The sequence below is a fragment of the Patella vulgata genome, chromosome 9, assembly GCF_932274485.2.
Source record: "Patella vulgata chromosome 9, xgPatVulg1.2, whole genome shotgun sequence".
Taxonomy (NCBI): domain Eukaryota; kingdom Metazoa; phylum Mollusca; class Gastropoda; family Patellidae; genus Patella; species Patella vulgata.
The window spans coordinates 32938609-32952114 of NC_065887.2; the positions used below are offsets into that span (position 1 = coordinate 32938609).

Below are 13506 nucleotides of genomic sequence, written 5' to 3' on the forward strand. Positions count from 1 at the left end.
ACCGTAACTGCTTGGATTATGGCCCCTGATTGTACGAAAAAGTCGTGTTTTTAGCTTATGGTCCCTCTAGAGGTCACACCATAATGTTGGTTGAGGTTGAATTTTGTGAAAATCGGACCAAAACTGCCGGACAAAATAGCTGCCCCTCCCACGCAAATAGTGTAAAAATATGGTATATCATGGTTGTGGACCCTCTAGAGGTCACAATTTTCATCCAATTTTGATAAAACTTGGTTCCTTTCGATATTCGCCCACTTCAGATCGTAAATTCCTGAATTATGGCCCCTGGTTGTACGAAAAATGGCAATTTTAGCTTGTGGTTACAATTTTTATCCGATTTAAAAAAAACATATATCACCATTACTACATAATGTTAGTGGAATTCGAATTTCGTGAAAATTTGACCAAAACTGCCGGCCAAAATGACCGTCTCTCGTACGCAAACAGTGTAAAAGTATGTACACAATTTTTATCCGATTTTGATGAAACTTGAAAGGTATGTTTAAAACTTCCTGGATTATAGCCCCTGATTGTACGAAAAAATTGTTTTTTGGGGTTTTTTTTTTTAGCATATTCTCTATCCATCTATTGCAAATTAATGTGGGTGTATCTTGCCTGGCAACCACTGGTTCTTTCATTCATTTCTGTTAATACTGTATGAATAAATAAAATGTAAAGCAAGTACTTTCATCCACATAATGATCTATGGAATTGTCTTTTCAACAATTAACACAGTGATTCATACCTTACTTTACCACAGATATATATTCTATTTGATTAAGGACATACATATACACTGTTTATTGAGTTATCATTAATCATCATGCTTCTTGATGGATAGGTTAGATGAGATGACATTCGTAATCCGAGCAATAAGATGGGTTATCGAAATGGCAATCTCATTCAGTCTCACGTGAATCTACGGTACCGATGCTATGAATGTTTATATTGCCGACATCCGGTTATCGGTACCAGTTGTTACTTGTTATTCATGTGATGGATAAATGTTTTGTGGTGAATGAGTTACAAATTTGTTGTAATTAATGATTATTGCCGATATTTTTTTTTACACTAAGACTTGACAATATTTATTGTGAGGATAGCTAGGTCTATGCTCTAAAAAAATATACTTATAACACACTTTAAACATTAATCAGGCCATTATAATGTTGGTTTTCATAAATTTTATTTCTCTGGTGTTTTTTTTTTCTTGACAGCTTTAGTAGAATTAAAATCTCTTCAGTTAGAAGACACTAAGGTAAATATCATTTTATGCAACATTTGTACAATCGTTTCCATCTCACAACAATCACATCTTCAATAGAAGACTTGATCTCGCTTATCAAGACCTTTACGTAATATTCTACATTTTGATTTGTCTTGGACCCAGTTCAAGACTTCTCAGATTCCTCGATAGAATATATCATCGCAAATACCAAGTCTCGCGCTTTCCAACTGAAATGTCTAGCTGTGATAATCAAGTTGCACAGTTCAAGGTTCGTTTTTCACTTTTCCGCTATGATCCACTTCACATCTTAGTCCAAACCTTTCTAATTTAATTTTCCGATCTTCCATTATCCTAATAAGGTTGCTTTTTTTTGTTTTTCTGTGAGTTTTATTGCTATAAAAAAGATTTCACTGGCTGTAAACGAATCTTTTCCATTATGTGTTTGTATCACATGTCTGTAGTAAAGGGAGATGATGTATCTAAAAGTTTGGGAATTTCAGACTAATCTAGCATCCTTGTGTTCATGACAAAATGAAAGCTGTGACCTTTGTTTTAGAAAAAACCTTGTTAATGCAGCCCATGCAAATTATGGGAAAGTCAAAATATGTTTCCAAAAGCAGTATTCATTTAATTCTGCATCTGTATCACAGAAAAGGGATAACAAACCAACATATACCATATTTGGATTGGGGACATTGACAGCACATGATGTCAGCTTTTCACCTTGGTGAATTGCAGTGTGAAACACAATTTTAAATATCCAGCAATATCACTTTAAGCCTTCTATAAGAGGATATGAAGAACCTGAAGCACAATAAAGTTTTTATTTGAAACATTCTTAAAGATGCATTCCCACGAAATTATGTATACAGTAGTTAGTTATTTCTGATAAAAGCATGGCATATTTGTTATATATAGAAAGTTGAGAATCTCAGTCATACTAGAAAAATACTAGATTCCATGAAAAACACCCATGGGGCACCCACATTACAAAAATGTAAAGATATCAATAACTGGCAGTCTGTTTGCCCAAGTGACGTATATGTAGAGCTTCATATAGGTTGATCCAATGGCTAGCAGCTATGAAAACAATGAGAGACTTAAATGTCATTTAGACTCTGCAATTAAACGGTGGAAAAAGAAGTTAGCCGAGGATAAGGCTGACCTTAAAAATATCTTTGTTTCACCAAACCCGACCCACAATCGAGGAGAAGGGTCGGTAGGTCGTTTTTTTTTCAGATTTTTTTTTTAAAGTTAGAGAAATCAATACAGAAAACTTATTAGCTGTATACTACAGATTCATTAATTTTGTTTAATGAATTTGGGGTCTGACGTAAAAAGTAACGAACTGAAAGTTTTTTTTATTAAACTTAAGAGCTAATTTGACAGCTTAATAATTTTCCGGGTGGAAACATTCGTCTTCCTTATTCAATTGGCAAAAAAATAAATGAGTGAATGACATCGGGAATTTTTCGTGATGCCCGACTCGCAAACGATTTGCCACGAACTTTAAGTGTGAAACTCCTTCAACACGTTTTTAACGATACTGCGGGTTGTGCCTTCATTTTTCTCGAAAACGGATATTGAATATATCGTCGTCATGTTTAAAACTACGCACCACAGACATAGACGCAGAATCATTTCGTGGGAATGGACGTGTATTCGTCTGCAACCATTTTGTTGAGAAGCGACACCTATGACGCTTTCGTCTTGATCAACCAGTTTCAATAATGAATCAAACCATAGCCATAGTAAAGGGAAATAACTCTCGTGATATATTTCAGGTTGACACACAAAATAAAATAAAAAGATCGTGGAAAAGTGCAATAAAATAATTTAAGTCGGGGGTGGTTTTAGTTAGTCGGTCGCGTTAGGCGAAACAAAGATATTTTTAAGGTCAGCCTAATCCAAGAAATTTCTTAGGTTAGATATTTACGACCAACAACAATTACAAGCGGAAAATTGATTCTTCCTGAATCAAGTTACTTGACAAACAAGGCTGCTTAAAATAGGTTCTTGTGGCATGGGGTAGTTTTCTTGCGATTAGAATCTTTTCTAAAGGGATCTAAAGCAAAATTTGGATAGATAGATTCCTTAAATTAGTATCAAATCACACAGTATTTACACAGGAACTTTAATTTTATTTGGTTTATATTGTAATTTGTATGTTTTGAAGGTATGTAGTTTATCTGGTATACAGTACATAACAACATTACAGCAGTTAAATCTATCTAATACAGATATTTTTAACGACGCGTTGTTATGTTTGGCACAACTGCCCAGTTTAACATCACTAAATATATCTGGTACAGAAAGAGTTAATGGTGATTTAGGTCTTCAGTACCTAGCAGGTAAATATAAACTTTCTTATCTTTGATAAAGGAATATACGTGAACCAAGGCTACATACAGCTAATTCTGCTGAATGAAACTTGCCTTTTAGATAACAATACAAATGTCAAGATCTGAAATATAACTGGAGACTGTATGAAGTAAACTACACTTTATCTTCACATGCTTTTCTTTAGGTTCACTAACAACACCTACATTATATCTAATTCAAAATATTTGTCCCTAGTAATCATTTTGACAACCAGGAGAAAAATATTAAAGTCTGCTTTTTGCCATTTGTTTTCCTAATCTTTAAAGATTCGCAGTTTTTTTATATTTTTAAGATCGAGTCCGACCTAAGTATACTTTACTATGTACATTGTTTGAAAGCTTAAACATTTATGCATTTTTTTGTGAATTGATTATACAAAGTTATGTACAGAGCAATAGACCTGCCATGCATCAATATTTTCATCTCATCGCTGATACACGGTAGAGATAGCTAATAACCTGTAAGTTGTAGATAGGTCTGGGATACATCTGAATATCTCACTTTCAATCGATTTAGTAGGTAAGGTATTTCAGGATATGTGTGGTTATCCCATTCTTACTCATTTAACTCCTTATATTATTACAGGTTTAAAATTACAGAATTTAATGTTACCTAGTCGACATTCTACAACAGATCAAGGCATGACATTCATAACTGGTAAATAAAACATCTATAATATTATGGTCTAATTGAAATGATATTTTTATTTCATTATGATTTAAATATTTTATGGGTTACCCTGCATGATGACTAAACATACTTTCATAAAGGCACAATGAGCTAGATTAGAACAGTTTTAAATAATCCACAGTCTCTCTGATATGAGGGATTAGCCTGTGAGGAACGGTTTCCTGTGGCATGTTCATGTAGCTAATGTGTTCGTCTATAGCCCTTTGAGTGGCACTGAACGATTACTGAAACATTGATTTAATAAGTTAGCTTGAATATCATCCAGTTCCAAGATAAATTGTTTTATTGGATATTTTACAGGGTTTCCATTGGTAGTTTTAGATTTAACAAATTATATCAATATTGGTGATGAAGGTGTCCGCCATATCGGAAAAATTCATAGGTAAGTGTAGCTGTAGTTGTAATATTACATTTTTCCACAGCAGATTAGAACACTTTTTTTTTAAAATTAATGTCACTATATAAAGGGTCTTTTAGGGTAATACTAGCTGAATGTATTTACCATGGTAACCACATTTTGAAGAAATTTCTAAAATTAAGAGATGTCCTAATTTACTCAATTGTATATGAAATAGGGTTTAACGCCATGCTGTTCTGGCTGAAATTCATTATCTATTGGACAAGAACAAACCTCTAATCTTGGGGTGATTCATGGCAAACTATTGCCATTCTTTAGCATTGATGTTGTTAGCATACAAACTGTACACTTCAAAACTTTTTCCGTGGGAATTTATCATGTATGATGGTAATGAAAAACCACTAATAGTACATTCAAGGCATAGACACTACATCATTAGAAGACATGTTTCGAGATTGTTCGTTAGAATGCCAGCTAATGTGTATTGCCAAATAACACCCCTCTTTAATTCGAAACCAGAAGTATTACTTTTAACCCTTAAAATTAAATATACTGTACTTTTAATTTAGCTTTAAACAACATCTCCATTCGTTTAATGTTTCTACAAGGGAAGCTTCAAATTGAAAAGTTTGTTTCATATTTTATTTTGTAGTTTAAAGAAACTTTTACTGAGCAATACAAAAACTGGTGATGCAGGTTTAATCAGTTTGAAAGGTCAGTAATGCTTGGACAAAATTTTTTCATTGAAATTTTGTGTTTGTTAGACAATGCTGTCAAATCTGCTCCACAAAACAGATCAGACCATATGCTGGACTATGTTTAAAAATGTGGCAAAATCAGTTTTGAAATAATGTGGGTGGTAACATAAAATAACCAACAATAATACAGGTATTTATACTACTGAATATGTGAAATATAAGTTTTTCTCCTGTAAGATGCTTCAGGTTGGGTGGAACGATTTACCCAACTCTACCCCCAATATCACCACATGCTACCTAATACTACAACATAATGATCCAAAATGTGGATAATACTTGAAATATTTAAAAAAAATAGTGAGTTATATCGCAGGAAAATTACTTCAAATGCAATTACCGATGTTTGGCTGTTCCATTTGCCCCCCTATGTCATCCAAAACTAGCAAATAATAACCCAATACTACCAAACACTTATCAAATACTACACAATAGTATCAATTACCAACCTAATATCTTCAAATAACACAACATTTGTATAATTACTGCAACAAATATTCAACAATTTTTATGCAGTTATCTTCCTTTACAACCGACAAATCAATTTCATATGCTACTCAAATTAATCAACAGTTGATTTCCAAGACGGCGAAGTTAAAATAAGAAAAAAATAAGTATTTTGTGTATATTTTAATCATTATATATCATTAAATCAAAACATGCTTACTACTGTATTATACTATTCAAAAAAAGTAGGGGATATTTGATTTTGGGGGCATAATACTAAATTATGCAAATGACTACGAAAAAAGTCACTATAGAACCTAACAGAAGAAACATTTCCAGTTACATGTGACACCCAAACGCACCAATAGCTACCGCATGGAATGCAGGTGATGCTTGGGATCATCATGGGGGTCCAACCCAAGATTTGCACGACTCTGACTTTGAATGTTACAGTCATTGTGGCATTGAATTCCAGGGTGGAAACATCAGTTTAATTGTTTTAGTGACCAGAAAACAAATTTTGATATGCGTCGGCTTACACAAAATGAAAGGTTACGTGCCCTTGGCATGCTACAGATCGGCACAACACAGGCGGTTGTGGCGCGGACGATGAATGTTTCTCAGTCTGTCATAAGCAGGCTATGGTCCAGATACCGTGATACACAATCTGTACAGGACAGACCACGCTCAGGTCGACCAAGGGCGACAACTCAAGCCCAGGATCGATTTATCCGTACCTTGGCCTTGAGAAATCGTGTCATCACAGCAAATCAGATCAGCGCTCGTCTTCAAACAGACACTGGTGTGAGAGTGAGTGGCCAGACGATTCGGAATCGACTGCATAGGGGTCACCTTCGCGCCCGACGTCCTCGCGTGATCCCTTGTTTGAGAGATCATCACATTCAGGCAAGACGTCGTTGGTGTAGGGATCGTCAACACTGGGATAATCGACGCTGGAGCAATGTGATGTTTTCAGATGAGTCAAGGTTCACTGTTGATTTTTTGGACAGACGTAGGAGGGTGTGGCGTCGTCGAAACGAGCGCTTCCAAGACGTTAACGTCATCAGACATGATCAATTTGGGGGTGGTTCTGTTATGGTGTGGGGAGGCATCACTGTTGCTGGAAGAACGGCTTTACATGTTGTTGCAGGGCGTGTTACAGGCCAGCACTACCGGGACAACATCTTGGCAGTCCATGTTGTGCCGTTCGCACGACGTCATGGCCGCCGTTTCATCTTCCAGGATGACAACGCAAGATGTCACAGGGCCAGGATCGTTACAGGTTACCTCCAACAACAGAACATCACCACATTACCTTGGCCAGCACTGAGTCCCGATCTCTCCCCCATCGAGCATGTCTGGGACATGCTTGGACAGAGGTTACGTCAACGTCAACAACGTCCTGCCAATGTCCAAGAACTTGCTGCTGCGTTGCAACAGGAATGGGACAATCTGGACCAAAATGACCTTAGACGTCTCATTAGGAGTATGCCACGTCGGATCAATGCTTGTTTGGCAAACAGAGGAGGATTTACCCGTTACTGACTTGGTTGTGATGCTGTGGTAACTTTGCTGTTTGACCCCGGGTATCATTTTACCCTTATAATGGTCAGTCTGTGCCTTACTTAGTCTAACGATCATTTGGAATAAATCGATGAATGTGAACTTCATTTCATTTTGTCATTTGTTTCTTCGTCAGTTTCATTAGGTGACTTTAATAACACTTAAAAATCAAATATCCCCTACTTTTTTTGAATAGTATATTATATATAAGATGACCATCAGTCCATAAATAACTATTTTTACCACTCCATGGGTATTGTCGGGCGGTGGCAATAACAAAAAGTTATTACAGATGTCCCACTATACTTGAGGTCATATTATACATTATTACACTTTAAAAGGTTGGTAAATATGCAATAACTAACTTAATAGTAACTTGAAAAGAGAGAGAAAGATTTAAGTCCACTGGACACAAACTAGGTTATTTTAGATCACTTTAGGATTATATTTAAAAAATTTGCAGCCAGACATCCATAAGCATTTGTCATTTGAAGTACATTTCCCAGGATATTACTCTTTATTTTTAAAAACATCAAGTAATATGCCCATTTTGCATCATTATGTTGTATTGTAGCATTGGGTAGTATGTGGTGATAATTGGGGTGGTATTGGGTATTATTTGGTAAATCATCCGAGAGAGTTGAATGTACCCCAAAAAAATTATCACACAAATCCTAGAGGCAGCCACGATGCTACAATGCTTTACACGGGGTGTCTGGGTCAATCAGCAAACGAATTGTGTGGACTGTGGTTTGTTTATGTTTTGTAGGGGTTTTAAAAACTTGTTTGTATTCATTCAGAATGAATTCATCTGCAATACTTTGGTCATATTTATAAACTAGAGATTTGCCGCTTTACAACTATGTCAAGTATTATGTAAGAGGATTGACTGGTCGTCCCGCTGCGAGCAGAGAAGAATAACTAATTTCGCTGAGGAATTTAAGTAAGAAGACAGCCTTATGAATTCGGTACTCTTACAAAATGGCCAAATAAAGGTGTTTTAAAATATTTTATTGCTATTTTGATCTTTTGGATCGATAGATAGTATATTTATAGACTCATTTTTGTGAAAATCTCAATTTCGATCAAAATCAATATTTACACTTGTTTTGTCTGTAGCTCATTATTAGACTTGGCAAATTCCGACTCATTTTGCCAGCACGGGTCACATATGCTAAACAAACTGGGATGTTATTAACTATGAATAACAATTACATATTAATAATAGATTGTTGATGATTCTCAGTAATGTGTCTGAATATCAATATTATGTTACTATACAAGTAGAATGATACCAATTTTCCTTTAGATGTAGTTCAGCTTTTTGCATCAATTAATTTTTCTTACATTTGTATGGTATATTTCATTGAATCAAAAATGGTTATTTTTGTTTACGCACTTACATATTGCATATTTTTTCCCATTATAATATACACTGTAAATGTATACGTACTGTTGTTTTTATTTTGTAGGTTTAGTGAATCTAGAAGTATTATATTTAGATAGAACCAGTGTCACAGATGAAGGTACCCGCATTATTAAAGGTACATGTACTGAATTTATGCTTAACTTTTTTACCCAAAGATTTAGGAAATTATTTGATTTTATGATTTTATTAAGCAATGAAATGGGGTTTAAAACCCTACTTTTCTACACCGACTGGTCTAATGAAGACAGTATTTTATTATGAGTAAATTTTGTAATTGATATGATCTTAGACTCTAATCTGACTTTTATTGTGATGTGTTGCCCCTTTAGTTGCAAAATTTATAATAATCTATTTTCAATTTCAGAATTCAAGAAATTAAATGAATTAAGTTTAGCAGCTACACAGTATGTAAACAGGCTTTTATCCATTATTCTATTCAAAAATGTAATTGTAATCTTCAAAAATGTAAATTTAATTTAAATCCAATCTAAACTGACAAAATAGTTGTAAGCTCTATTCGCCTAACTTTTGAAATTCATTAAAAATTTAATTTAACTAGATAGAAAATAAACTTAGAAATTGAGGACCAAAGAAGTTAGGGCTCTTGTTAATTTTTTTTTGTTTTTTTTGTTCAAAGAATTACTAGTGATATTCTAGCAGAAGGGATATTAAACCAATGTTATTTAACTAAAGTCAACCTGAGTAAAAATAAAATCACAGAGACAGGTAAGTCTCAGTAGCCAGCCCACAACAGTTCCAGTAACTGCGGTATTGTTATTGTCCACAAACATGTAATATCAAGTATATTGTTCGTCCAACTTTAGACTGTCAGCAGTGGAGGACATAGGGCCTGGCAATGCACAACGTATAGTCGTTTGGTTGGGATAAAAAAAAAAAGGAGATTCTGTGTACACACTGGCGTGCATGTAAAAGTCTGTCATTGAGTCGACCGGCGTGGTTTCGAATCCCTGGTTGTACGTGACAAGGAGTAGGGTCGCCTGTCCAACCTCATGGGTTTTCTCCGAGTCCTTCGGTTTCCTCCCACCGCTAAAGACCCCTACGCGCAAGCGGATTATGTAAATAAAATTAAACCATATGTTAGTCCCGAAATTACCTAGTTTGTGTCGAGTGGACGTTAAACCCCATTTCTCTCTCTCTCTCTTGTACCAGTAAATGCTTCACACACTACAGTTTTTATTGGATTTGTTTCATCTATCAAGGCTTATTTATTTAGTCCTAAGGAAGACCCTTATCAAAGTCGAGTTTTCTCATCACTTATGTTTGGACATTTGTAATCTTGTGAACATGATACAGGATTAGGATTGCCCATTAGGGTATAATGAAGAACCGTCAATTTTCAGAATATTTCCAATTCGTTTGTATATATTTGAGTTATCACCCTGTACTTTCCAACAAGACTGTTTCCACAACAAAATAAGTCATTGGTTTTGGTAAGAAGTCATATTCTTTAAACCTTTATAGAGAACAGTGAGATCAAAGGTTTAAATTGACACCATTTTTAAAATAAGATTCACTGTGTACTCAGATCGACTACATATTTTAGTGGAACTATCACCTTTAATTCAAATTGACTAGGTTATAATTTGGGACTAACTAATTGGCTATAAATTTTATTTCAGGTGTAGTGTGCTTAAGATCTAAAAGTTTACAATTGTTGAATTTAAGTGATATTCATATCAAAGAAAGGGAGATAACTAACATGAGAAAAATTTTACAAGAGAATTGTCCAGCATTGATCAGTTTAACAATCAGTTCTATCAATAGAGTAGTAGAAGAGGAACCAATGGTTATATAGATTTGTCTGTCAAGTGTTTTACCTACTGATCAAGACTATCAAACCTGGATTTCAATGTGATTTGCTGTCTTTTTAATTGTCACAAATTCATTTAATATATTTCATTCTGATATGCAGAAGTGGTACTGTCAAAATAAATATCTTTTTTGGAAAAATAGGTATTTTTGAATGCATTTTATGGCCATTTTGAATATTTATTATCCAATATATATAAATCATTGAATAAACTGTGTACTTGTATAAGAAAGTGGATTCTAATGATAGTAGTAGACCAATTCAAAACTTTACTATATCATTGCGGCATGATTAAAAGTTAAAAATGTGATGAAGTATTTTGATGGTGTACTTGTCTTTAAATGGCATTTAAAGATTGTTTGTTATTGGTTTGGATTATTAGATCCCAAGAATCACACAAAACTGAACATAATTTTGATTAAGAATTTGTACAACATACTATTTAAGCTGTACGAAGTACAATTTGTTTGTTATGTCTAAAGAAAAATACAACCAAAATTTTAACTGTGTATACAAAAGTAGAAATAAAAAATGAAAAATAGGTATATAAAGTACAATTTAGATTGTGAACTAGTTTAAAAATACCATTAAAATAGGTGCTTTTGTATGCTTTAGTTAAGATATTTGTAATACAGAAGTACAATTTGTGAATCACATCATATGTGTAGCCTATGTATAGAAAAGTGGAATATTTTAGAAGTTGTAAGCTATGAAAAGAAAAGCACAATTAAAATTCTGAACTACACATATATATATACAACTACAAATGTAATATAGCAGATAAGTTCACATCCTCTAGGCATTTATAAGGACGGGTATTATAAATATTTTACTGAGTCAGAATTCCTCTGGTGTTGGGTCTGATACCAGTGGTAATATTCATGGACAGGAGAAAGGGGAGGTCTACCATTTACCTCAGTACCTCACACGCTAAACAATAAACTGTGATATGTAATCCAATATACTTAAACTCAAAAGTCAATATTTGATTGTAAACCTCATGTGCCAGACACAACAGGCAATGTGAGGTAGCCAGGTAAGTGACCCAATATCTTGTCTGTCCAGTCTTCTATTAACAGTACATGTACTTAAAACTTTTTCAGGACTTGATCCACACTTGTATGTACATGTACTCCGGATGATTATTTAACATTTAATAAAGAAAACAAAATCAAAATACAAACGCTAGATAATGTCCCAGCATGGATTCAATCATATTTAAAAACAACTTATCAATACATTTTCACGGGCAACAGGCTTATTGCATAGCAAGCAGCATAGATCAATGTAATTTATATTCCATATATCTTTGTAAATACTATGGAATGAACCATTTTTGGACTGATATTCCTATTAGAGATTCATCTTTCACAATATTGTAGTTTGCAAGGGATTCTGTAGCTCTAAAATAGTGCATTATGACTTTAATTTATTTTTCATTATCCTTAATCATAATATAATGAAGTCTCAGTTTAAATTCTATGTTAAGAACGAATATGCAATGGTTGTAAATATATTAATATTTAATTAAATTGTACAAATCTTTCAGATCTCTAATTGTTTTTTATAAGCCCAAATGTTAATGTGGTCATACATGTGTAATTTCCCTTTTCGACGGTCCGTCCCAAACTTTCAGGAAACTTGTATTCTGACAAGAAGAGGTTCCCTATTTCTGATTGACAAAATCGGCTTAATATTTTTAGAGCTATGCCCCTTTTTTGCCAATCTGCCCACATTGTAATGCTTGTCAGCACAATAGAGGCCAGAGTTTTATCTGAAACTTTCAGAGGATCCCTATATATTTAGAGTTACGCCCTTTTTTGCAGAAATGAAATGGGGTTTAACGTCCTACTGTTCTGCACCTACTAGGCTAATGAAGACGGACATATGCCATACAGTGGGCTATGAGGGAAAATTTTGCCCGAACAGCGGTGGTATGGCTTACTCTTAATTCAAATTCCAACTGTCAAGTGTTCTTTTATGTGCACATCAATTTGTACACAGGACTTTGGTTTTTCATCCTATACATATAGTCCTTTGCCAGACCCTCTGTCCTGCACCACTGACAAGGCAAGGGGGAACCACGCCAGAAAATCTAGATGAACTTTCTCAGCCAACACAGGGATTGAACCCTGGACCTCCAGGTTAGTGAGCTAGTGTCCTACTCACTGAGTCACCGTGCCTCCCTTTTGCAGAAACTCGGCCACACTCCTTGTAATGCTTGTCAGCACAATAGAGGCTAGAATTTTCATCAGATTTTTCTGAAACATTTAGAAAACTTGTATTATGGCAAGACGAGAATCCCATTTCTTTTCGGGCAAAATTGAATTAAGGGCAAGGTAAATTGTTGCATAGTAGTCTCAACACCAACAAGGCTGAAGATATTATTTCCCAACACAGATTAATAGTGGCCCTGGGATACAAACGTCCAAAATAAACTCTTTTTAATCACAATACACTATTTCACTGTCAATACCCCCTTTAATTCGTACATCCGCGTGTTATCACGTAACGAAAATTTCAGTTTCATCACTTTCATGCCCAATCGCGGTTACACCTACAGACAAAAATATAAAACTAAAACTTAGGGACAGCTATTATCTCTCTATTTAGACTCTGATCTATGTAGTACAGTAGTCGAGTATTAGCTTTTCGAGTTGCTTTCCTATTTCCTCGTAGTGTGAGATTTCCACGTCCTTGCTACCACGGGGTTGGGATACGACATTTTCTTTTTCAATTTTGAAAATGACCCTTCGTATCTTGAGATGTTAGACGAGTGATGCCAATAATCGTTTAACTGACAACGCTTAGCGGAACATTGTA

At 34.6% G+C, this 13506-nt stretch overlaps 1 protein-coding gene across 2 annotated transcripts in view; it reads left to right on the plus strand.

The window, feature by feature from the left end:
- The window catches only part of LOC126832621 (uncharacterized), a 29606-nt gene extending 17378 nt beyond the window's left edge, over positions 1-12228 (plus strand). For both annotated transcript variants that reach the window (XM_050563466.2, XM_050563468.2), the window contains exons 16-24: positions 1218-1258; positions 3405-3579; positions 4196-4267; positions 4601-4682; positions 5311-5372; positions 8896-8967; positions 9217-9256; positions 9490-9578; positions 10493-12228. In XM_050563466.2, the coding sequence (XP_050419423.1) occupies positions 1218-1258; positions 3405-3579; positions 4196-4267; positions 4601-4682; positions 5311-5372; positions 8896-8967; positions 9217-9256; positions 9490-9578; positions 10493-10668 (809 nt within the window). In that variant the 3' untranslated portion in view covers positions 10669-12228. The remainder of the gene's footprint in view (positions 1-1217; positions 1259-3404; positions 3580-4195; positions 4268-4600; positions 4683-5310; positions 5373-8895; positions 8968-9216; positions 9257-9489; positions 9579-10492) is intronic.
- The last annotated feature ends 1278 nt before the right edge of the window (positions 12229-13506 follow it).